The sequence below is a fragment of the Stylophora pistillata genome, chromosome 1, assembly GCF_964205215.1.
Source record: "Stylophora pistillata chromosome 1, jaStyPist1.2, whole genome shotgun sequence".
Classification (NCBI taxonomy): domain Eukaryota; kingdom Metazoa; phylum Cnidaria; class Anthozoa; order Scleractinia; family Pocilloporidae; genus Stylophora; species Stylophora pistillata.
Genome location: NC_142519.1, coordinates 31,266,291 through 31,293,154, shown reverse-complemented (window position 1 = coordinate 31,293,154; position 26,864 = coordinate 31,266,291). Strand labels below are relative to the sequence as shown.

Below are 26,864 nucleotides of genomic sequence, written 5' to 3'. Positions count from 1 at the left end.
GTTTGAGATTAAAAGTTTGTCTTTTGATTCTATAAATGAATTTTTTTTTGCGTAGATGCAAAAAAAATAAAAGTAATTATAACCACTGATGATGCAAATCATTTATTTTTTTCTCCGACGGTAAGATGTTTTCTTTGCCAGGGCTAAACGTTTTTGAAGATATGTTGAGAAAAAAAAAAGATATGACTGAGGCTTTTTCTCCCAACTATGTGCGCTTTAATTGTTATCATCCTATTGCAATCACAATTCACTGAACATTTGACTTTACTGCTCATCATAAAACTATTTACGCAATAAAAACTAACAAGATGAAACCATTTTATATTGGTTTCGTAATAACCTGACGTATTATTTTGTGAAGACCGTGACATCAAAATACTCCTAATACCATTTTCTACTTCCTTACATATGGTAACAAATATTTTTCTCTCCTTCGTGTGTTCCGGTTTACTTATTATTATTTATTAACACACTGTAGTGATGTAAGTAAACCGCTAAGTAACTAGTCAAAACACTTGTGCAATATAGCTACGGGCAAATCAGATTTTGGAAAAATGTTGTCACGATCGATATCTCTCTTATTTTAGCCAGCGAGACCCAGAGTGTGAGGCTCAACCAAGCTCTTCTGCGAAATTCGATGAGGTCCCTGTTGAGTCCTTTAGCAAGTGTAAAGCGCTGCTACAGAGTATATGAATTCATAGATAAATGCAAAGCAAAACTCAGTTGCTTCTTCTGCAATATCCTTTCTCTTCGACAGTTGTGATGATATTTGAGTAATATAGTTAAAGGCTTTTGTTTTTAAGATGCCTGGAAACCAAGTATTGTACCCGTTTTCTTGTTCCTAGCCATTGTTAGCCATATAAAACTGTTAGTATCATGGGCTTTGGGAATTAAGGGAAAATCTCGCCCACTAGTGGGCAATCGCAGCACCCGCGAAATGTCAGCCTTGAGATATGTTACGTTTTGTTTTATTTTTTCCTATAGCATTCTGAAAAATGAAATATCTGCCATCGTTCATTACTAATTTGTTGTTTGGTTTTTGTCGTATTTAGTTGGGCTTCCTTGTTTTCACCAATATGACGTGTTTTCCTATGCCGAAGTTTTCCTTTGAAGTGGTCACATGTTTGGATTTTAACCCCATGGGGATATTAAATGACCAATGGTAATCAGTGTGGTTTTGCATCATGATCTTATTATCGCTGCTAGACATTAGTCAGTTAATACATGAGGTTTGCTTGTGATACTTTATTTGTGGAATATCTGCTCAAAAAGGTTTGTGAAAACTACAAGCTGTCAGCAACAACAGGAAGATTTCAACTGCTAAAACTACCAGTCTGCAGCGTGCGTAAGTGGAGGAAATTTTCTCGTAATTCCTTTAGAGTATTTATCTACCCACTAACAAACGAGCAGATGGAATGAGTTCGCTTTAAGGGATGATGTAAAACTACACACCATTGGATCAGTTTGGATAGTTGTACCGGTCCATGAAATTATAAACACCTTCACAACATGACAGTGACTGGAAACCGAAACATTTCTACTCTTAACACCGCCAAAATAAGCAAAGGCGGATATTAGCTTTAAGAAGAATTGAAAAGAAAAAAAAATAGGCATGGTAGGTAATCGTGTTCCCTTTCAAATGAGGTATAGTGCAAAGCTGACTATCGGCTTTTGTTTCATGGTACGAGTTTGTTGGTGTACGTGATATGCTTGCGGATAGAGGTATGCCTTTGGATAGAACCTAGTTCGCTTCTTAATGTTACATAATCATTTGCGCAATGTTTGCGCAATGTTTGCCCATTGAAAGTCTGTGTTATCCTCGACATCACCTGAGATCAGTCAGGGCTGGTACCAAAAACGGTTTCCCCTTCGAACTTCTTGCAGGAGCGCAGAGTTTCTTGTTGTTCCTCCAGGTGAGTAAACAGAGTGTTTCATTTTAGGTATAATGAACACTAAATTCCTCGCTGACAACTGTATTGTTTAGGTTTCCAATATCTTCCATGTGACTTAGTATCTTTTCATTTCAGTCTCACTTGGTCGAACTTAAACTCATTCAGACACAATAATGCTCACTTCCCACTTGTTCAAGGTGTTGGTGGTTTGTGTTCTTTTCCTTCTTATTGTTTGCAAAGCAAGGAACATTTCAGGATCAGGTAAGTGAGAACCTACATTTTCACTCGCAATGCCTCGTTGTGAAGATCTTTCTTTCAAGAAAAGCTTTCACTTTTGGCCGTAATTAATATTGGCACGCATGGCGTAGCGATAAGAACGCTCCCCTGACACAGATCGATTCCCAGAACTGGATCGTATGTGATTCGGATTTACTTTTGGGTTTCGTAGCTCTCAAGGGGAATTTTTCTCCCTCCACAATAATTTAACTTCCAAATGTCAATTCGATCTTGAGAAAGTGGACTTTGTAGACGTAGAAGCACCTCTTGGATTTTCTCATCTTCAGTTTGTAGTTAATTCAACTTAATTTTTGTCTTTACGCCTGTTGAAGAAGGTAGTTCTATTTTCATAAAAGTTTAGAGATATGGGCAGCACCAAAATGTGCTTTATAGCCTGAAATAGTAGTGCGTCAAAGAAACACGAACAGAATGTTATACCTTTTATACTTGTAGCCTATAGTTGTTCTTACATTCAAAACAGGATAGGCTTCATCCAACTCGTGAAGTTGATCAGAACAAAGGATACACTTTATCGAATTCGTGAAGCCGATCAGAACACATAATTCACTTTATCTAACTCGTGAAGCCAATCAGAACACAGAATACACTTTGATTAACTCGTGAAGCCTATTAGAATACAGAATATACTCTCTCTAACTCGTGTAGTAAATCAGGACACAGGGTACGCTTTATCCAACGCGTGTTGTTAATCGTTAAATTATCGTTTTCGTGGCGGGGAGAATAATTATGGAAGGTTGTTATCATGGGTATCTCTTTCTTAACAGCTTATGACATTTGTCACCCTGGATGGATCCGTTGGAATAACACGTGTTACTTCTTTGCAAATAATTCTGCCTCAAACCGTGTCGCGTGGCAAGATGCTCGACAGACATGTCAGAGAATCCGAGGAGGAGACCTTGTCAGCATTCACAGTGCAGCAGAGAACAACTTTATTGCACTTGATATCTCAGAGTAAGTGCAGTTTAACTCCTCTGCCAAAATTCTCTCTAATTTTGAAATAGATAAAAAAACATAATTTATGAAGCCATTGAAGTGGGCGAGGGAGAAGATGTGTCTTCGTAAGGAAGTGTAACGTTGGACATTACGAAAAGAACTATGACAACGTTTTTGCAATCTCTTGGAAAAAATGCAACTTGGTTGCAATGTGTTCAACGCTAGCTGCTTAAAACGAAAAACGTTGAAAGACATTAATCTTATACTCATGCAAAAGTATGGGTGCTAGAAGAAAACAAACATGCGTGCATGTATTTATTGAAGTTAGATCATTTCGTTGTGTTCAGCTTTTGACTGGTGAAACTGACTCTTCGTTGAGTTTCATTCCAAAACAAACGGATCGATTATATGTTAGTCGCTTTACGAAAACTATACCGAGCTTATAAACCGATCACTTTAAATGCTTGCAAAGTTTGAATCATGGTTATTGTTGATGTTATTACATTGAAATCTAGGTTATTCAAGAGTAAACTTGACTCCTAACTTACTATTTAAATCTGTTTTCAAAAGCGTGGAGAAAAGTCGTGCACTGTCTCATCGAATGATCCCGAAAATATGACTGACTGGTTTTGACCTTAATCGTGCGTTGTATCGAACAACCCTCAGTGCATGCGCACTTATTTCCTTACACCTGTCATTTATCAATAATAATAATTTTAATTGTTATTATCATCATTATTATTACTATAATGTAGTAACTACTGGATTGGACTTAATGACCTCAGAACAGAAGGAAATTTGCAATGGTCCGACGGGTTGTCATTAGTTTACAGTAACTACCAGTTCGGAGAACCAAATGATCACTATGGCCAAGAAGACTGTATGGAAATGAGAGGTGAAGGTCAATGGAACGACCTTAATTGTGGTAGAAATCTGGGCTACGTCTGTAAGCAGACTAAGAGTAAGTTACCAACATAATGAACGTCTCTTACGTCCACTCTCGTTAAAGTTCTATGTCAAGTATGTACGAACCTCACCGCAAGGCCTTATTTAAAACTTAACCCTTAACACCCTAACATCAGTTTGCATATTCTCCATACTATTCTCCATATACATTTCCTAAGGTGCTAATAAGGAGAATTTGTTCGACAAATTAAAAGCTTCTTTCGTTGATGATCATTTTCTTTTATACTCATGACCTTGATCTGTGATTCCAGGGTGATATTGTAACGAGAACATAGCATCTAGTCACTCTTAGGGGTTAAAGAGTTTTGGTGCTACTAAGAATAATTTAAGTTTGACGGGTTTTTTTTTTAAAGTAACAATTTCAACCTCATAGATCCCAAATGACATCTATAAGGCCTTCAGATATCTGGAACTCGGGTTGATTATGGGTTGAAGTGTATTTTGGGAAAGCAACTGGATGTGATTTCAGTGAGCTTGTGATACCTGAGAGCAATCTATTCCTTTGCGAACATGACAAGAAAATATTTTTAATATTACTTTTATGATATGATCAAGCAATCAAATTCGGGAAAATAAACGCTACAGATATCCATCATATTAACAAAGTCACCGGTATATTTAAGGTCTCTGACCAATTTCTCGGTCCCCTCGTCAATTCTCGTACTGCAGTTTTGCAATTAACTAACCTTCTGCTACCGGGTACATGCTACATTCTTTTGCCCTTCTCTCTCTTATTTTTCTAACCGGTCAGGACTTCCGTTCTCGAGCTGCAAATCTTGAGACGTCGTTTATAGTTCATTTGTTAGCATCTTTTGAGAAGAATTTTCCAACATCGCGCCGGGGAGAGATACGAGCTGATACAATGTTGTATAGAATATTGTGCATGAATTTCATAGCATATTGAAATACTAGTGTTTTTTTTTTCGTTAATTAGCAGGAAGTGGGAATTCGTTGCAGTAGTGCTTTAAAAAGTATTCAATTCCATATGCTTGCTATTCCGGCCCCTTGCCAGTTTTTGTTTGGTTGCCTTAAAGTGTTGCTGCGCCAAAGATACGCGTTAAATGTAACATATGACGAATACTATACTGCTCGTCTGAATCAAAATATACCATAATTTGTTTGTGCTTGAAAGTGACGTGTGATCAAAAAAAGAATTCCACTTTGCCTACATTTTTTATGATGTATTCTTACAGATCCATCTGCGATCCCTCAGGCCCTTGTTCCAAGTAAGTATTACCGACATCAGTTATAGGCACTCTACATTTTTAATAAATGTTGTTTCTCTGCCTGTGTTCATACACAAGAGTCAGAATGCATATTTACAACGTTCGGTTTTTATTGCGATAGAGTTATCCCAGTTTTCCGATCTTCTTAAATTTTACTGATCCAGGAATGAAAACAATTACTTTATTGGGTTCAATCTCCCGAAATGGCTTCGTCGCAAATATATCAATGATTAAGCAAACAAAACTTTTTCCGAGTTTACAAAGCCTCATCTGAACTCGAATGAGATTGGAATAAATCTCGGAAGTTATGCAAACCAAGCCAACGTAATCGTGGGTTTGTATATCTTTTGTGAGTTCTCCGTCCCTCTCCCTCCCTTTGAGTTTAGGTAAGGGTATGTAAACAAGGAAAAAGTCCTTAATTGCTTTTATAATGTTTCCCAGAAAGTGCAGTAGCTGACGTCGCAATCGTGTTCGAATATCCTCATCTAAACACACCTATTGAATACTCCCGAGACGTGGTTGAGGAGTTTATCGAATAATGTCTAATGAGAATGACGCAAAATATATTTTAATTATGACTGTCCAGGCAGTAACACAGCAAAAACGCACTTGAGGTTTCATCTTATTAGACTTCTAATGAAAACCAAATTGCAGTGCGTTAAAGAACATGGGCACGTAGACTGGCATATAAATCACTTGGTCAGTCAACGAAGTGCATGCGCCTCAAATTCAAAGAAAGAACAAAAAAAGAGACAAAAAAGATGCACCATATCAAGACACCAATTGTGGCTTGTTAATCCGAAGAGCAAAACACCATTATTTACATTAACGCTGCCGAAATGCAGTACTACAGGACGACTTCAAGGCTGCCGAGATCAGACGTTGAACTTTTCCTGTACTCTAATGTACCAAAGCTAATTCACTCGACTAAGTACATAAGAAAACGGACGCTTGAATTAAGGAACTTCGATATCTTTGATTTTGGTCGCTATAATAAACTTCGAGTCGTGTACTGTAATTGAAATTGATTTAATCTGATTTGTGCATATTTACAGTACAACCTAACCTGGATGCCGATGTCGACGAATGTCTCTTGTCTCGCTAAAAGCACTGATCAAGTTAATGTACATCAATTAGTTTAAAATGTCAATCGATTAGATCAAAGGTCCACTGTACAAACAAAACATTACATAATGAATCGCTAAAACACGCGTCATTTCACGTGGGTCCGCGTGTAACATGTGCGAAGAATCTGACAGTCGCTCCAAGAATTTAATACGAGTGGCACGCACCGGAAGTTCAATTGTAGAGTAACTTCTATTCAAACGACGTTTTCTATGCACCAAACATAATCCATAAATGATTGCTATTTGCCTTCGCTTCCCATGATTCTCTTCTCTTACTTTATAGCATAAGCTCGACATTTTGAGTTTGGAAATCTATTGTTCTGTCGAACTTAATCTCTTAGCCCCACCCAAATAGGTATTTAAGTTTGGTACATGAAAGATTTGAAATGGGCCTAATGATTTTCTTTTTGTTGCTGTGTTTAAGCCCTCGGACAATGTGAGGATGGCTGGGTGAAGTTTGAAAAGAGCTGTTACCGTAGCGTGTCAGATCCTCCTCTTTCTTGGCGGACCGCAAGGGATGTTTGTCGAAAAAGAAAGAACGCCAGTATGCACGGAGACCTTGTTACAGTGAACAATCAGTAAGTATAAAAACTTAACCTACCAAGTTACGCGTTTATGCCACAGCTCTGTCACGTCACCCCAGAGTCCGAAATGGCACCCACAGGGATCGCGATTGCCTCACGGGAAAATTCCTTCCTTATCCTCTTATCCAGAGGTGACTTTGTACCCAGTTACTAATCAGAACAAAATTGAGTGGACTTGTTAAGATAGTTCTTCGCTTCCTTTTCAAGTAAAAAAGTATTGAATTATCAGTCAAACAACGAATGGGAAATTGATAGGTTTCGAAACCGTTTTGAGCCGTTTTGATACTAGGCTGACAAGCTTTTTGTTTCGTTTTCAAACTTTCAAATAATTGCATTTACCCTGAAGGACGAGCACGTTCTTGCTAATTTTCAGATTAATCGTTAACCTCACTTTTCACAAACTCTTCTGACTAGGCAAGATCTGACTATGAGATAAAGTGTTCGGAAAGCTTCAGTTAACAATATGTTAGTCTAAGCAATTCTGGAGTCCAAACAAGTAGGGAGACAAATTCATTTACCGAAGCTTGACCAAACTAAAAGTGGTTGTGGCTTTTTCATTTTCTAGGCAAGAGCAGGAGTTTTTGAATACTATCCTTCGGAAAACCAGCACTGACTTTTGGATTGGCCTTAATGACTTGATAACTGAAGGCAGGTTTGTCTGGACAGACAACAGTCCACGCAGATACACCAACTGGAATGGCAGTGCACTTTCAAAACACGACCAGCAGTCCCTGGATTGCGTACATATGAATCCTCATAAAGATGAAGGAAGATGGAGGACTGCGTCATGCGATCAGAAGAAAGGGTTCATCTGTGAGACAGGTTTGTGACAATAAAAATGATTTATGAACTGGCACTGAAATAAGCATCCGCAAAGAAAAATGTTCACACAAAGTATGAAAATTTAAAAAATTTGATGTGGGTGAAAAAGGGAAATCTGAATTCATAGTAAGAATTTAAACCTGACACCTTCCGATGTCAGGTCAGAAGTCGTATCTACGAGCTTTGAAGAAAAACATCATCGGTGAGATACGCCTTATAAACCGCCGGTTGAGGTCATAGGTGACATATCTTAGATACTACTAATATCAGCCACTCTGAGTCCGCGACCTGTGGGTATGGGAGGAAAGTATTGTTTATCACATAGAGCGCTTTCGATTGAGTGTCGTAAAATCAATTGCAAAACCGAAGCAATCACAACAGCCAATAATAGAAAGGAAAATACCATGAGGAGCTAACGTGAACTTTTGTAAAAACAAGCAAGCTGCCTGAAGCGCGGGCCGGCTGAATCTGATTGGTTGAGAAAGTGGCGCGAGTTTTCTAGACCAATCACACAACGAATTGAACCAAAAACAAAGCAATTCCAATTTACTTTCGACACTCAATTGCAAATTGCTCTGCAAATGTAAGAGACATTATATAGAGAGGTAGATAACCAGTATTAGTAGTTTGAACGGAAACGTGCTTGTTTCGTTTTATGTCGTATTTTTTTTCTTCAAAGAAATCCCTCTCTTGTGAGTTGATATATTCCTTGCGTTTTTAACACGCTGCCATTATCCTTACAGTATATCTAATACTTTAAAAAGAAGGTAAGAAACAATGTAGTAAAATAACAAGAAAACTGGGTGATTACCACACAAACTAAGAAAAAGCTGAAAGAAATGACCGTTAGAGAAATGGTCATGCCACTGGACCAAAATTCGTGGCAGTTTGAATAAAAAAAGGATTTATCTATGAGAATGAATGCTTACGGCTTCAGTGATAGAGTGAAAAAAGCATTACAACGCAAATGACGAATAACCCTACAAAAAAAAAAAATTATGTAAAAGGAAGTGAATGAAAAGGCAAAAGAAGTACAGAGCTTGTTAGCCTATATTCCCTATCAGTGTGTGCTCTTTTAATTCTTGATGAAATTATTTCTCTAGGTTGAACTTTTAATAAATTAAAGTAACTTAATGTATGCCATCTAGGTCACTCACATGTACTGATGTCAACGGAGGCTCACCCCATTCTTCCAACTTCTAACCGACTGCTTAGTGAGATTTTTACTACTGTATCTAATTGACCATTTTATGTATTGATGTACTGATGTCAACGTCATGTACTGTCATGTACTGTCATGTACTGTCATGTACTGTTATGTACTGTCATGTACTGATGTCAACGGAGGCTCACCCCATTCTTCCAACTTCTAATCGACTGCTTAGTGAGATTTTTACTACTGTATCTAATTGACCTTTAAATCGAGGATTTAATGGAAGTTTGATTTTAACCTTGACCATTAGCTGTGTTTGTTTTCTTTTCTTTTCTTTTCACAGAGGCTCATCCAATTCTTCCAACTTCTGGCCAACTGCTCGGTGAGATTTTTGATATTGTATCTAATTAACCATTTTAACCATGATTTCATGGAAGTTTGAATTTAACCTTGACCATTAGCTGTGCTTTTTTCTTTTGCTTGTTTGTTGGTTTGCAGCTTAGTAACTTGGCATGCAAGTTTCTAACTTCGCATCACTTTACGTTAACTTGCAATGGGCAACACAGAAACTTGCGACTTGTGATTGTAACTTAAACTTTGCTTCACTTGGTGATGACTTGCAATGACAACTAAGCAACTTGCAATGGTAACTTAGTGAATTGCAAAGACAATTTGGTAATTTGCCATGGTATTTTAGTGACTTGTAATAGCAATTTAGTAATTTGCAGTGGCAACTTAGTAAGTTGTAAAGGCAATTTGGTCACTTGCCGTAGTATTTTGGCAAATTGCAATAGCAACTTAGCAATTTGCAATGACAATCTAGTAATTTGGCATCATATTTCATCATATTTTAAAACTTTGCCTTAGTACTTTAGTAACTTGCGATAGCAACTGAGCGACTCAGCAATTTGCAATGGCAGTTTAGAACGTTATAATGGCAGTTTAGGAATTTGCCATCATATTTTAGTAGCTTGCATTGGTCACCTAGTTACTTGCAATGGCAATTTAGTGACATGCATTAGCAATTTAGTAACTTGCCATGGCATTCCAGTAACTTACAATAGCAACTGAGCAATTTGTAGAGGCAATTTAGTACGTTACAATGGCAATTTAAGAATTTGCCTTTGTATATACTTGTAACTTTCAATGGCTATTTAGTAACTTGCAATAGCAATTTAGTAACTTGCCATGTATTTTAGTAACTCACAGTAGCAACTAAGCAATTTGCAGTGGCAATTTAGTAAGTAGCTAATTAATTTCCTTTTTATTACCTTTGTATTTGCGGTCACCAACTCGAACCTTGGTGGTGTACTATTAAGTAAGTTGCAGTGGCAATTCAGGAACTTGTTATCGTGTTTTAGTAACTTCCAATATAAACTTATTAAATCATAATGGCAGTCTTGTATCTTGCCGTGGTATTCTTATACCTTGTAGGTACAGCTCAGTACCATGCGATGACCCCTAATTAAGCAATTTGCTATGGCAACTTTTTGACATGCAATGGCAATATTTTAATAACAATGGCCATTTACCAACTTTTAAAAGCAAACATCCTTGAACTAATCACGTTATGAGGGGTGTGGCTGCATGCAATTTTAGTTTCTCACTGCGCTTTTGTGTAAGATGCACGTAAGGAAGGCGGGCGACCACACAATTTTGTTTCTGAGATTCTGCTACTCTTATCGAGCAGACGGGGTGCGTGACAGCTTGTCAGAAAGGACGAGGACTCTGTACAAGATTGACAACCCTAAGGTTAATTTATAGGAAGTACTTTTAAACCTTTTCTTCTTACTTTAAGATTGTGTTTTCTCTTATTTAGTATGGCTGTTTTGGTAAAGTCTTAACCTTTACTCAGTCACACATTACGAGCGTGTGATCAAAAGCAAAACAGTAAATATGCAGTTGCTTTAAATGCTTATCGGCCGGTGAAAATGAAAAGTGAATAATGCAAATAAATACATACTGCATTAAAATGTTGAACCACGACTAAAAAGTTACGTTATACAAAAAAATGCGCAATAGAGTGAAAATACAAAGATTTGGTGGTTATCTGAATTACAGGAAATCTTTTGCCAAAGGAGAAGGTAAATATTTCCCCAGAGAATCTCCTAAAAAATATTATTTTTAATGTAAAACTTTTCAGCATAACAGCATTTCAGCTGAATTTGACGCAGATCCATGCCTAGATGCTGTAGTGAGATATTCAGATAACAATTTGTATTTTTAATTGAGCTTCCAGTAGTCATCGATTTCATCAGTTTTTATGGCACTAAAAGTTTTTGTATGTACGGTTTTTTCATTTTCCCTGAAGTAAAGGTGTCTCGATGTTTCTAGACGCCCTTTTTGTTGTGTTGTGGTTTCATACCAAAGCCGCCTTTTGATTTAGGTAAGTGGACTGGGAGTAATATGATGTCCAGAATAGCAGAGGGTTTGGGAGAAACAAGTTTTTCTGCATGAATTTTATTTCAGGAGGGCTCTATCTAAGACATACGATCCAAAGGTTTGACCCTAAATCATAACATCTTCATATTGATTAGGTAACTATTTCTCTGGAGGAGATTCATTTTTTCTGATTTTGGAGTTAGAATCCATATTCATGTTTTGTTGTAAGCTTCACGTTCAGGTTATAGCATCCATTCGAGTCCATTCCGAGGTAAACTACTGCATTTTTGTTACCGGGTAATTTAATGACCAAAACGTAGGCAGAGTGGGTCTGGTTGTCAGTACGTTTTGAAAGGTTGTTCTCCACGTATGCATTAGTTGAATGGACCTCGTCACCCTTGTCTGGTGATGGAGAATTTCATTACCCCCGGCCAGACCAATACTCATGGTCTTAAGTGGGGGGAATTTGCTACCTTTCTATAATCAAGAAATAGATAGATATTCTAGTCTTCTCGGATAAGGGCGAATAAACCGTAGGCCCCGTCTCCTGCAGGGTTAGGGGTAGGAGACGTTAATTTCCCACGAACGAGATTACTGTGTGGTGGATGTCCTCCCTTGGGTGGGATGGGTGGTGTTGGCCCTGAAAGCCCCTACGGGGAGCGGTCATATGTATGTAGGTAGGTAGGTAGGTAGGTAGGTAGGTAGGTACGTAGGTAGGTATTACCTTTGGCGTATCTACATTCCCCCACCCTCAGCCCAGCCTATGAACTTTGACATACTCATCTAGTACATTATTGAGAAGTTGTGCAATTTTTACAACGTGAACCCTAACTGAATTATTTGTGTTTTGTTTCCAGGTCCTCAGTCTTCCACGTTGGAGAAATATTGAGGAAAACTAGATGTGATAAGAAATTTAGACGAGAGAAAGTAAGGGTTGAATTATGCATGGTAATTATATATTCGTCCTGGACTGTCACAGTGACATCTCTTTATGAATTGTTAATTTACTGAGACATGATTAGTTTCGTTACTCATTCTTGGGTCACTCAGGCAAGCGATCTGCCATTTTTCACTGAAGATCGCGGACATAACTACTCAAAGGCATATCATTAAAGACTTGAAGAAAACCACGACGGTGACGGAAACGAGAAGTTGGCGAAATATAAGATTTAATAAAGCTGAACAATTGCTCAGTGTGCGTCTTTTAAAACTTTACAAATCTTCTGGCCCCCCCTGTAGACGGCCGAAAACAATGTGAAATCTCCAAATTTTGCGTTGAAGACCGCCAACACATTGCACTACTCATGCTATTTAGGAGAAACGCAAGTTTATGTGGCTGCATTGTATTCCTAGGCATTGCTGTCGTGACTCCCTAATAGTATCAGCAGCAGAGCGTAGTTAGACAATATCTTTTAGCACATTATTACCTCACGAAAATTTGACGAAACTCCGCAACATTTTCCATAACCATGCTAGAAGTAGAATCACAAATGAACACAATACAGAACTACTTCTTACTTGTACTGATGTATATCGAGACTGGCGTGGATCTAATTAATTAGTTCGCGACCCTTGTTTAAAATCTTCTCTAACACATAATAAAATTATTTTTCCGTGAGAGAGAGGCTTGATTTAGTGTTGATACGTCCGACACATGAGGGTCAATGATTACTCTGCAAGGGTCAATTTGACGGGAAACACAAAAAAACGCTTTTAATTTTGTTTCGGCTTATAACGTAGCTTTGTCAATACAAACAACCGAAGCATTTGAGACCATCGCAATAGTGCAAAGAGGGATTTCATTTGCCGAAATACCACTTCTTTGACTATTCTTTGGACGTTGTAGAGGTACTTAGAATTTTTTTTTTCTTTTACATTTTGAGTTTCTTAGATATCAGTCTTCCTGTGTTTTCTTCGAACGTAACCAGTTGGTCACCATCGAAAACTTGTTTGACCTCACCGATGTTTTGGTTTATAGACAGTTAATTATCCTTTTGATTTTTACACGGTGAATTGGGCGCCCTTTGAGTGCCTGGGTTTTGAATTCTGGGTCTTTCCAGTGACAAATCATCGTCAAGGCTCTGGTGCGCATGCTTGCTCGCAAGTCTTTATTACATGTAGGCAAAAATGACTCATTGAAAACCATTTTGAAACATTATGTAACAGCGATAAGAAAGTTTGTTTAAGAAGTGTGAAAATTATTTAAGACTTCGACTAGATTTTTCCATTACAAGAGCCTGAGTGCAAGCAGATGTGTATGCGTGTAGGTATTTTAAGACTTCCGCCTTGTATTCTTTTCGTTTGTTTAGTGTTTGATAACATGTAAAATACACGACTCGTGTGAGAAAAGTAAATCTGTCAACTTGTTTTCGTTTCTCTGGCGAAACTTTATCAGTATCAAAAGGAAGTTGTGTCTCAGCTTTGCTGAGAGGTATTTTGTGACCTTTTTGTTTAATCAATACTTTAAGCTTGTTAAATATTTATTTAGTTTTCCTGCGTTTTAGTCTGGTGTTGTTCTGGCGTTCTTAGCATCGGAAACTTGTTTTGCTGCGTGGAAGGTTTGGTTTTGGTCTGACATGCTAATTCAGTTGCATGTCAAACTTGACTGACGCTGTTATCTGGCATGGTCGTTCCGTTGTTTTGTTATGTTTTTTGTTTTTATTAGTTAAGTGTTTAACGCTACTTGACAGACTATCTTTTTTTTAGTATTCTTCTAACTAAACAGGAGCTTAATTTTGGCCTGTGGGAGTGACTTTAGTCAAACGGAATTATCAAAACCATTTCTTTCCCTGTGATAGCACACAACACCTGCTTCAAAGAATTTTTGAGGGATTCGTTGAGAGTAGAGCACTCTTGTCGCATTTAGTAAGAACGGGCTTAATGCCGGTCAAAACCAGATTTTTGCCCTTTTTTCGTTACAATGGCTTTAATTACTGATAACCTGTGGAAATGCATATACATTCGTCCTTTGTAGTCTCATCATCCTCAAATCAAATTAGCATTTATTTCATTTTTTCTATTTAGAGCCAGGTTCAACTCGTGGGTTCGTAGCTCAGTATGTAGTATGTAGTAACATTGTATGTGATAGCATTCAGCCTATCAGTAGGAAGGCCCCATCGAAGCTTCAAGTATTCAGACTTCTTTATTATTTTGTAGGTTTTACCGTTAGCCCAACATCCGTCAGTTCTGAAAGTGAAGTAGTTGCATAGACGTCAATGGGTTGGACTGATAGAATTCAGTACCCGGAAGCTATAATCGCAGTGTCAGTGGGCGCGGTCGTTCTGTTGATCATAGCTTTCGGTGTCTGTTATTGGCACGTAAAGAAATTTCGAGGAAGCTCTTCCACAACGATTCAAAGCCGACACAACATCGGATCACATCGAACGACGTACGTAGCTCAGCCAAATGAGTACGTACTAGTGCCAGACCTAAAGAAACTTTACGGAGATTGACTTCCTTTACATCATGATAGCTTCGCCCACAAAGCTTGGAACAACCATTTTCTTTTGAGGTAGAGACTTTGGCAATAGCTTACTTAGTGCTCAGTAGCTTGCAAGTTTTGCTCATCGAAACCGAGAAAATATCACTAAACATGGTCTTATTCATGAGAGTCCTGATTCAAATTTACTCTTAACACACTTGTTTTTGCTTAAGCGATTTACAAAACTAGTTACGTCTAGGATCTCGTCACGCAGTTGATCACCATGTGATATTTCTGATTTTCTTTTTATATATTTGGATTTCAGTTCCTGAAACAGATGATGATCCACAACTTTAAACAAGGTAAGGAGTAAAAAGTGAATTAACAAATTACGCTACGACCTAGTACCTGAATGTATTTGGTGATTTCACATGGACCTCAAGGATATTAAACAAAACTCGATATAGAAGTCAATTGAATCATCTTTAAATTGAACAACAACAAACATATGAAACATATGAGTGAACTGCGGTTATGAGACGTATATAAGAACGATCCTTCGCAGTAAAGCACTATTTGAGCAATAGTGGAAATCAGACCTGAAAAAAATTTCAGGCCTGTACGGGATTCGAACCACTGACCTCTGCGATACTAGTGCAGCGCTCTACCAATTGAGCTAACAAGCCAACTGGGAGCAGGCCATCAAATTAATTCGATATAAACCCGTAGATGATAAATCGAACAACAACAAACATATGAAACATATGAGTGAACTGCGGTTATGAGACGTATATAAGAACGATCCTTCGCAGTAAAGCACTATTTGAGCAATAGCGGAAATCAGACCTGAAAAAAATTTCAGGCCTGTACGGGATTCGAACCACTGACCTCTGCGATACTAGTGCAGCGCTCTACCAATTGAGCTAACAAGCCAACTGGGAGCAGGCCATCAAATTAATTCGATATAAACCCGTAGATGATAAATCGAACAACAACAAACATATGAAACATATGAGTGAACTGCGGTTATGAGACGTATATAAGAACGATCCTTCGCAGTAAAGCACTATTTGAGCAATAGTGGAAATCAGACCTGAAAAAAATTTCAGGCCTGTACGGGATTCGAACCACTGACCTCTGCGATACTAGTGCAGCGCTCTACCAATTGAGCTAACAAGCCAACTGGGAGCAGGCCATCAAATTAATTCGATATAAACCCGTAGATGATAAATCGAACAACAACAAACATATGAAACATATGAGTGAACTGCGGTTATGAGACGTATATAAGAACGATCCTTCGCAGTAAAGCACTATTTGAGCAATAGTGGAAATCAGACCTGAAAAAAATTTCAGGCCTGTACGGGATTCGAACCACTGACCTGAGGTCAGTGGTTCGAATCCCGTACAGGCCTGAAATTTTTTTTTTCAGGTCTGATTTCCACTATTGCTCAAATAGTGCTTTACTGCGAAGGATCGTTCTTATATACATCTTTAAATTGTTAGTTTATATGTTCTGTAATTTTGCTCCAACAGAGTTGAGTCAGCTGTGCTTTAATTTTTCAAGAACCGAATGCTCTGTTCTAGTTTGTTTTGCTCTTAAAGGCTTTTATTTCGCTTATTTTTTTTAGTTTCATTCATTTAGCACTTGATCAAATTCTAATGGTAGTAAGAATATTGTTGTACAATGTGCAGACAGAATGAAAACCCACCGATAAGTGTTACTGCTATATAGACTGAGACTTCTTCGCGTTAGATTCTTTCCTTTCAATCGAAACAATACTATTGGTAGGTCTGGAGTGTTCTTGCAGATCTATAGACTAGATAAAAAATGAATTTAGTGTAAATTTTACCTCTGTTAATTGGGCGCCCCTTTGCAAGGTATAGGCCAGTCAAAAATTACTGTCAAAGTTAGGGTGCGCATGCTTGCATTTAAGTTTTTTTTTTTTTTTTCTTTTGCATTTCAGCTCCAAAAATTCATTCAAAACGGCATGAAAACATTGTGTAACAGCTAGGAAATTTTCGCACTGCCTCTCAAATTATTTTTACATGCCTTTTACTTGCAGGTGAAATTTGTGTACTAGGTGTGAAGACAGTATGAATATTTTTTCCTGTTGAGTACGTGCAGATATGCATGTAGGTATTTTAACACTTCCGCCTCGTATTGTTGTCTATTGTTAGTGATTGATAACATGCACAATACACGACTCTGGTCGATGAATACCATGCAGTAAGCTTTTCTTTTTGTGATAAAATAAATCTGTCATCTTGTTTTCGTGACTCTGGCGAACCCTTCTAAGGATTAAAAGGAAGTTTTGTCACAGCCTTGAAAGAAATTTTGTGCATGGTCCTTAATCAGTACTTTAAGCATAAGAAATATCAGTTATCCTGCATTTTCTTCTGGTGTTTTTGTGTTTTCGGCATCGGAAACTTGTTTTGCCGTCCCGAAGTATTGGTCTCGGTTTGACACGCTGCCGTCCCTTCGGAGTAATAGTCCATTTTACAGTTGTGTGCTTGGTTGCCAAGCCTTTGAAGGGAGGGAGGCTAGGGGTGACCTTGTTATGATACAAACCTTGCTGCCTTTCAAATGTAAATCACTTTGTTATCATGCTAACTAGATACAGGTCTCTATCACAACAAGGTCACCTTTAGCCTCACTCTGAATCAAAGGCTTGGCAGCTAAGTACAGAACTGTAAAATGCCTATTCAGTTGTGCGTCAAACTTTACTGCCCTGTTATCTGGTTGTTACCCAGTTTTTTATGTTTTGTCTTTATTGTATGTCACATTAATGGGAAAAATATTTAATTTTAACCGTAGAACATGTCATCTGTAACCTGCAGAAACTCTACGACTTATATTTCTGTACGAAGGATGAGAGCCGAAATACTGTATGCATTGAAAAGAACGTTCTCCGTATGTTCAGAGAAACAGGTCACACATGTGCATTTTAAACTCCATCTTTTAAGATTTAATATTGTTGAAATTTAAAAATCTGAAGACGCGCCATGTGGGGTCACTTTAACTCTTCCCATAGAAGCTGCACTGATGAAACTGACTGCATTGCAGACATTTCCCCAAAAAGGATGAAATCGTTGAGATTTTAACAATCATCTCTACCGAGAAGTTCGGAAGTCTTACAAATTGCGATGATTTATAGTTATCAACATGGTTACCGCTCAGTATCGGCAACAGAATTTTGGATTGCCTCTTCGTTCCTATTTCATTAAATGGCTTAGATGTCTAGGGATGTCCACGATAAAGGTCTTCTAGTTACACCTGGAAGAAACCGGATGTGGGCGAATGAAATCACAGCTACAAATTGTTGATTTTGGTAAACAATCCCTTAATGTTGCGCCGATGAAACCGGATATTTATCAGTGGTAGATATTTCGTTAATCAAGATAGGGCGGATTCACATCCTAAGCTAAACAGAAATTTCAGCAATATTAATGCGAAACAGTGTTTATAAATCTTAAAAGCGTGGAAGATGATGAAAACAGCACGCTTCCACCCCTTTTCCTTCTGCCTCATGCTGAACATCGCGACAGCTCCGCTGGACCGTCAAAAATTCTCATCTTTTCAATCCGGACAGTAAGTTTTTCCGCCTTATTCACCGAAAAAATAAAAAAAAAGACAAAAAAACACAAGAGCCGATTACCCACCGAACGACTGAGAGGAGAACAAGTAACGGATTTACTAATACCCCCAAAAATTGAGTTCTGTCCGGGAGCAGGAAGAAAAAAAGGAACCATTATTTTCTCCTGAGACCAGTCATTATATATATATCGCCTGGGAGGCGAAGGAAGAAGGGGATTCAGAGAATTTTGGAGGGATCTTTTTGGATGGCTTTTTAGGGGGAATGGAGGAGATATAAATCGTCACTAAAAGTGTAAAAAGGGGTGAGAATAGAAATTTGACTGCCACTGTGAAGGGATCATTAAAATACAACAGAGCCTTGAGGGGGGGGGGGGAATCAGTGTGACACAACTAAAATTCCTCGACCCCCATCTCCCGCGAACAATAGCCGTGACCGGTCCCTATGTTAGGCATTCCAGGGATATCAAGCAGCGAACCTTTGCAAATTTATTTAGTGATTTCATGTGGATAGTGAGCTGGTTACAGCTAATGAAATAAGTTCAAGTCATATACCATCGGCTTTTTGATAGCTATTGTTATAAATATTGTTCATCCTCCCCGCACACGCTGATGGGCTAAGCCACTGCTATTCAAAGATTTATCGAGTACCAAAAATAGAGGTTAAGGCGCACTTAAATGTAAACGAGCTATAAGAATTAAAAGGACTTTTAACTGTCTCATCATTGGAAAACTGTAATTTACAGAAATACCTTACCTTCTTCAGTGCCTTATATCCGTGAAAAGAGAGGAGACGAAGCAAAGGTCATCAAAGTGAACAGCGGGAAAGATGTAAAACTCAATTGCCAGATCGAATACATATGTCACTTTCTAAATCCAGAGTATTACTGGCTCAAAGACAATCAGATACTTACTCCATCAGATCATCAACGTATGAGGTTAAGACCCTACAGATACCTAAAGATAAGACAGGTAAAGAAAGAGGACGCCGGCTTTTACACCTGTGTTGCGGTGAACGATTGCGGCAAAAATCGTTATACAATGCAGCTCATTGTCGGAGGTATGTAAACTTCACAACTTCATAAGTTATTTTTTACATGAATTGTCAAAGATTTAGTTGATAGCTACCTGTATTGCAGTGAACGACTGTGGAAAAAAATCATGCAATTCAGATTACCGTTGTTTACGGAAGTATGTGAACTTCACAGCTTATGTTCTGAAATGTAACCTGTAGTCAGTGCATAACTATGCTAGTATTGGCGATGGAAAGTGGTGCAGTCAGTTGAGATGCATCAGAGCCTTGTGTCATAACGGTTACTTCATTTTCTGCCCCAGGGTAATTTTAGGGGAGTACACGAGAAAAAGTTATTTCCATCTGTTTCCCAGTATTTGTTTCCGCGTTTGCTTGCTTAAAGAGCCAGCCGTTAGTGAAAACAAATTGGTTAGTAATTTTAATAGGATTAGAGGTACCACTTTCCAGCGGTAACATTGCGATAAATTTCGATTAATGTGAAGTTTAGAGATGGATCAGGGGGGGGGGCATCTTAAGGAAGGGGATGGATGGTCGGATTATCCTCCCTTCCCCCCCCCTCCTCCAACCCCTCCTTCCTTTTTTAGTACAGTTCACCCAGCGCACACATACACACAGAAAGCTTATAAACTAGAAATAAATTAATAACAAAAACGCTACCACGCATGTTACACACATTATTAAGTTCTATACTGTAGATTGCACTCGGTTTAAACTTTACAGAAAACAACATCGCTAACAAATTTTAGAATTCTCTAAAGAGGCAGGAGTGGTGAGAGGTTAGATCCAAAACTCTCAATTAGACCTTCAATGAAACGGTCCAACCAAGATATTCCGCCTTATTAACAAAAAAAAAAAAAAGACAAAAAAAGAAACGAAAGAGTTGATTACCTACTTCAACAGAGAAGGCTGAGAGGAAAACAAAACAAAGAGTTTATCATTGTTTACCAACTAACCCAAAAGGAACTCGTGGAGATACGGTACTTAGTGATTTATAATCTAATGAAGGGCAAGTCAAATTATTTCATTTAAGAAGTGAGCTGGTTCCAGCTCGTGAAATAAGTTAAACCAAATTGTATTGTTTGGTACCAACAGTTGTTTCGTACAAAACTAAATTACTCTTGTTGGTGAGCCTCCCCCTCTGAAATCTCGATTTCCTCTTGATGTGTGGTATTTCCAAAGAGTAGTATGTGGATAAAATCGAAAACCTTTCTAATAGCCTTTCATTTGCCAAGAAAAAGCTATTAGCTTTTAATAACTGGATAGACTTCATCCAGACCTCAATGAAAATGCAACAGCAATTATGACAAATGATTGGCTACATGATGATATTCGTCACTGAACAGCGAATCCTAAAGCAAATCCTTTGCTCTTCTTCTTTAAATATCTTAATATAGCTGCAAGATTAAAAGAAAAGATCACAGTTGCTCCAATATTCACGGTGTCGCAAGGCAAGATAAGACGCAACCTTCTTGCGGTACCTGTTGGCAACTCTGTAAAGCTTGATTGTTCTGCCGATGAACACCCTTCTCCTACAGTAGAATGGTACAAAGACGGGAAATTGTTTAAGGAAAGGAAAGGCGGCAGAAAACTCTATTTGAGTCAATGGACAACCTCGTTGAGTCTGAAGGACTTGGTTCCTTCTGACACTGGGTCATACATGTGTAATGTGAGCAACTCATACGGGTGGATTAATCATACATACAAAGTGCATGTTCATGGTCAGCACAAAAACTCATGGTAAACCACTTTTAAAAAACCAAATTGAAATCAACATTGCAAGTAACGAAATGATGGATCTTTGTAATTTTTTTAGAACGAGCTCGTGCTGAACCAGTGGTTCTACCCATGGTTAATGTCACTGTTAATAGAGGAGAAAATGTCAGCTTAACGTGCAAAGCATTAAGTGATTCCATGCCTCATTTCCAGTGGTTAAGGTGGCTTCCCATGCGTACCAACGGTTCGGCTAACGGGACAGCAGACGGTTCTATCGAAAGTCCACACTACGAAATCGTGAAAAAAGACGAAACAGACAAACATGTATTAAGTGTAATTGTGCCTGCAAGTAAGGGCAATAAGTTTGATTTCCACGATGAGAACTTGACTTTGGTGAATGTCACAAAGAAGGACGAGGGAAAATACACTTGCATTGTGGGAAATGCTTTTGGCTATGCACTCGAACATGCATACATCATTGTCCAAAACATCGGTGGGTGAAACCATTATTAGGTTACTAATTCTTAGCAATTTCTGTTATCATTAACTTTACTATTATCAGAGTCTTAGGAGCTCCCTGCGATGTGCCATAGTAGTCTTTTACCTTGCACGTTTTGACGTTATCTGTGATCTATTACTGAACAGACACACGGCAACATAGAATGTATTTGCTAATCTGTTAGGCGTAATTCCTTGTCCATGAATCCCTGGTAAACAGCTTTCTTTTCTTGAGAGTCTCCTTTGCTTCGGGAGTCGCGAAGGGTCGATGTTTGCCTGACTACGTACTGAGTTTGGTTGACTGAAAAGCTAGCGCCACCGAGTGGCCTGTGGCCGTTCAGATTACTTTGATTTGGTTTTACAGCACTAAATTACAGTCTGCGTGTCGTAATTCTGTTCAGTGCCACTTGGGAGTTAATAAATCAAACACATGTAGGCCACGAAGCTTGAAACAACCATTTTCTTTTAAGGTGGAGACTTTGGCAATAGGTTACTTAGTGCTTAGTAGCTCAGTTGCAAGCTCTGCTCATCGAAGCCGAGAAAATATCGCTAAACATGGTCTTATTCAGTAGAGTTTTAATTCAAGTTTACTTTTAACACGCTAGTTTTTGCCTAAGCGATTTACAAAGCTAGTTTCTTCTAAGACCTCGTCTCGTAGTTGATCGCCATGCGATATTTCTGATTTTCGTTTTATATATTTGGATTTTCCTGAAAAAGATGATGCTCCATAGCTTTAAATAAGGTAAGGAATAAAAAGTGAATTAATAAAATCACACTACGACCTAGTACCTGAAGTTATTTAGTGATTTCACATGGACCTCAATGATATTAAACAAAATTCGACATAGAAGTGAATCGAATCATCTTTAAACTGTTATATTGGTTTATATGTTCTGTAATTCCGCTCCCATAGAGTTGAGTTAAGTCATCTATATGCATCAATTTTTCAACAACCGAATGCTCTGTTCTAGTTTGTTTTGCTCTTAAAGGATTTTATTTTATTTTATTTTTTTGGTTTCATTTATTTAGCACTTGATTAAATTGTAATGGTAGAATATTGATGTACAATGTGCAGATAGAATAAAAACCTACTGATAAGTGTTACTGCTATGCGGACTGAGACTTCTTCTTCGTGTTAGATTCTTTCCTTTCTATTAAAACAACTACTTCCAAAACAAGTACCTCTACTGTTGGTAGGTCCGGAGTGTTGTTGCAGGTCTACATAAAATAATGAATTTAGTGTGAAATTTTACCTCTGTTTATTGGGCGCTCCTTTGAAAGTTCTAAGCCAGTCACAAATCACTGTCAAAGTTCTGGTGCGCATGCCTGCATGTAAGTTTTTCTTTTTGCATGTCAGCTCCTAGGATTCATTCAAAACCACATGAAAACATTGTGTAACAGCTAGGACATTTTTGGCACTGCTTTTGAAATTATTTTCACTTGCCTATTACTTGCAGGTGAAATTTGTATACTAGGTGTGAAGACAGCATAAAGAATTTTTCCTGATGAGTAAACGCAGATATGCGTCCAGGTATTTTAACACTTCCGCCTCGTAGATTAATAACAAGCACAATACGCGACTCTGGTCGATGAATATTATGTAAGAAGCTTGTCTTTGTGTGAGAAAATAAATCTGTCGTCTTGTTTTCGCGACTCTGGTGAACCCTTATCAGTATGAAAAGGAAGTTGGGTCGCAGCCTTGAGAGATATTTTGTGACCCTTATGTTTATCAGTACTTTGACAAATATCAGAGAAACTGAACTTGTTTTATCGCACGGTAGTTTGGAAAAGCCGGAATCCGGAATTCCGCCGGAATATTTCAACGCTTGTTTTTTTAATTCAAAACAACTCCGATGATTTTCCGAAGAGCGTCGAGCTTCGAATGAAAGGAAATTACAGTAAATCTCTAGAGATCTAGAACAAGGAGTGTAAAAACAGCAAAATTCCAATAGAACATACCTGATACAACATCCGCGTACGTTCTTCTCCACTCCATTTTGCAGAACAATTATTCGACTTAGCGCAAATGCTTTACTCTTTCTTGCTCGACCGTGCGTCGCTATTACGACGCAGTAATTGTACATCATGCAGATAGTATGATTATACACGTGGCCATACAGTATTGTGATACCCAACGTGTCGCGTATACAAGAATTTCTTTTTGTCGCCCTATTTTTATTCAAAATTTAAGTTATTAATTCAAGTTTTAACTCAAAAAATTATTTCGCGATCACTTTTTAGACAATGGCGTCAGTACGCATTTTACTGCATGCCAAGTACTCACAAGGCCTGCGTTTTCGATCGTTCTTTGTTCTTCGGACGAGGAGAAAGGAGTGAGGTATCGGGGTGGTTAACTGTCCAACCGGAAACAAACTGATTTGAATTTATCCAATGTCCATGCACTTATCACTTGGCTAAGACAAAATTCACCATCAAAAATTCCGTTTAACTAACATAAAAATAGATTTTTCAGCGTTTTCTTAATTCCTCATAGGTGTTCGACCATATTCATGGGGGTTCGATTGTTCCTCAGGCCGGATCCTCGAGTAACTTCTGAGTATATGCACAGCTCGTACACCACTCGGAAAATCTTCTGAGTTGTTTTAAATTAAAAACAGGCCTTGAAAAAATCAGGAATCTTCGGGTAACTTCGAAAACCTTCAGATAATCTTTGGTTAATCTTCGAGTATATTCGGAGCTCGTACGCTCTTCGGAGAGGTAAGCTGAAAATGTTGAGACAATTTAAGTTAGATTGTGTGACAAGTTAGTAATATAAGTGATTGCGTGGTGACAACTTTTCGCTTGTGGTTTCAGTGTCGGTAATGGGATCAATTAACCGGTCCATTTGTTAGCTGATATCGTTATCTAGGTGTTAGGGTGTGCCGCAAGTACTGATAAGATAAAACCTGCCAAGATTTTTTGGTTGCTTTTTTCTATCGAGAAGGATAGAGACGTGATCTGTGAGTATAGTAACTAAGTGAAGAATAAAACCGTGAGGTTTGCGAAGAACAGCCTGGTGTTTTTTGGCATTCGCAATAGAAAACCTGCAAGGTTTGTTGAGGAGGAATGAGGGAGGCTTGTCTTTAACGGAAGAGCTTATCGCTTACGTTAAGCAGTGCTTTCCCGGAATTGAAATTGTGTAAATGGCAGACTGACTAAGGCATTGCCATATTTTCTTTTTACCCTTTTAATAAATAATCGAGATCTCGATTAAAGGGACGCTGACCATGTTAACCTATAATTTGACCAATGATTTGCTGTTTATTATTTAGTTTCACGGCCGTTAAAAAATAGATAAGTTAATAATCAAAAATAAACAAATGAAGCCGGGGGTTCGATTGTTCCTCGAGGATCTCTGGGTAACTCCGGAGACCCTCGGATAGTTTTCGGTTAATCATCGAGGTATATTCGGAGCTCGACGCTCTTCGGAAAATCATCGGAGTTGTTTCGAAGTAAAAAAACAGACGTTGAAATATTCCGGCGGAATTCCGGATTCCGGCTTTTGCAGACTACCTTTATATAACCACCAACGTTTTGGTTTCAATTGACAATCTGCTGTTCCTGCGGACTAAATCAGTTCATGTCAAACTTGACTGACGCTGTTATCTGCTTGTTACCCTGTTTTGTTAGGTTTTTTTGGCGTGTCCACGAGAAAACCGGACAGGGGGCGATAAAGCTCAAATCACTGATTTGGCTTCAACTTGGCACAAATGCTAAGTATCATGCAAATTCAAATTAAATTAACTGGGTTGTGTTCTATATTTATCAGACTTCAAGAATATTGAATTTTTTTAACTTTTTCATCTCATCCTTTCCCTTACCTCTCCCTTAAGACGACTTTTTTTGGTTTTGACAAAGTCCAAAAATAAGGGTATTTTAAGGCCCAATATTACCGATGACCAACCACTTCTGATAATTATTTCTTACATGGGCAGTGAAAGCCATCGCTGGACTTCTAAAATCATTAATAAAATTTTTGCGCATTTGATCTAATAACCCGTGCTGACGTGAAATTTACATTTAACTACCGCTTTCAGTCTGTATCATCAAAATTCCGTAAACCACATCTTTGTTTTATTAGCTTAAAATAACTTGATATTTTATAGGAAGTTTCCAAAAGACTATCGTTTAAACATGGACGAGGAGAGAATCTTTGAATGGCGCAAGTTGAGGCCTTTTTGATAACTTTTTTCGCAGCCATATTTGGATTATTGTCGAGGAAAAGCAGGAGTTGATGATGAACATCAAGGGCACATGTAGTCTAACTTTCTGACAAAATAATTCTAGGCAGAAATTTGATTGTACATACTTGACAGTACATCTCTGTGGCGCCTCAGTTGCAACTTTTAGCTTGATGTCATTCGCTGGATAAGTAGCCATCATGTCAACAATGTACCGGATTCGATTTGCTTCGTTGTCTTGTTGAAATATTAAACGCAGTGAGAGCTCTTTGAAAGATCGATCAAAATAATTGGTCTTCAGTTACCGCGGGATACTTATTGACTTACATGATATGTATTGGTGGTAAAAAGATAATTTGATGCCCTGAAAGCTTAAAATGCATAAAACATTTGTACCGTTTGAGAGCGTTTGGTTAGAGCTGCGAAGAAGGATCAAAGTGGCCATGCAAATCTTTGAAAGGCTTCAAACTAACGACGTACAACGAATTTGATCTTCTCGAAAACCGGTCTCAAGTTACATGCTAAAAAACAGTGCTTGAGTTTGTCCCTGAGGACGATAGAATACGCGACAAGTACATGTATCATTACATCAAAATAGTAGCATATAGCAAAACATTAGAGAGAGGGAGCTCTGCGTTCCAGCGTTTCCGCTTTCTAGTGTAATAATGAATCATCGAGAGGGTTACGCGCAAGTACAACTGATATATCCTATTACAAAAAATACTTCTTCAGGTTAAAGGAAAAAGAGACGGCCGAACTCTTACGGAATATTCATTCAAAATCTGCCGATTTCTGCCGCTTTTACCGCCATATTGAAATTAAACGCTACCACAATACAATTTAATCGGAGTGCGCACACCGCCTGTCACGGTTCTTAAAACATTCAACGACCGGAAGTCCATTTACATTATATTATATAAAATGATACTAAGGTAGAAAATGTTGACGAATCGACGTACACAATTCGCACGGATCGATAAACGATAAACAAGAGCACAAAAAAACTGCATGAAGGTGGGCGAGGAAGGGATAGTTTTGCGT

General features: G+C 38.2%; 2 protein-coding genes across 5 annotated transcripts; both read left to right on the top strand.

Annotated features, from left to right (window-relative positions):
* The first annotated feature begins 414 nt into the window (after positions 1–414).
* Positions 415–19,276, top strand: LOC111343134 (macrophage mannose receptor 1-like). 4 transcript variants are annotated; one of them, XM_088749839.1, is made up of 13 exons: positions 415–1,345; positions 2,028–2,153; positions 2,954–3,140; positions 3,878–4,083; positions 5,282–5,314; positions 6,866–7,019; positions 7,591–7,847; positions 9,344–9,382; positions 10,691–12,309; positions 14,539–14,893; positions 15,129–15,165; positions 16,870–16,939; positions 17,622–19,203. In XM_088749839.1, exons 2-9 carry the CDS (start codon positions 2,066–2,068, stop codon positions 10,762–10,764), a joined length of 1,038 nt encoding a protein of 345 aa, XP_088605965.1. In that variant the 5' UTR covers positions 415–1,345; positions 2,028–2,065; the 3' UTR covers positions 10,765–12,309; positions 14,539–14,893; positions 15,129–15,165; positions 16,870–16,939; positions 17,622–19,203. The 4 variants fall into 4 exon arrangements, with proteins under 4 accessions (XP_088605965.1, XP_088605976.1, XP_088605983.1 ...); XM_088749850.1 differs by having other exon boundaries at positions 19,145–19,197; XM_088749857.1 differs by lacking the exon at positions 16,870–16,939 and having other exon boundaries at positions 19,145–19,276.
* On the top strand, positions 16,934–22,752 carry LOC148742097 (fibroblast growth factor receptor 3-like). Its single transcript, XM_088743595.1, has 5 exons — positions 16,934–16,939; positions 17,137–17,320; positions 19,165–19,458; positions 20,826–21,149; positions 21,245–22,752. Exons 1-5 carry the CDS (start codon positions 16,934–16,936, stop codon positions 21,643–21,645), a joined length of 1,209 nt encoding a protein of 402 aa, XP_088599721.1. The 3' UTR covers positions 21,646–22,752.
* Positions 22,753–26,864: the final 4,112 nt, after the last annotated feature.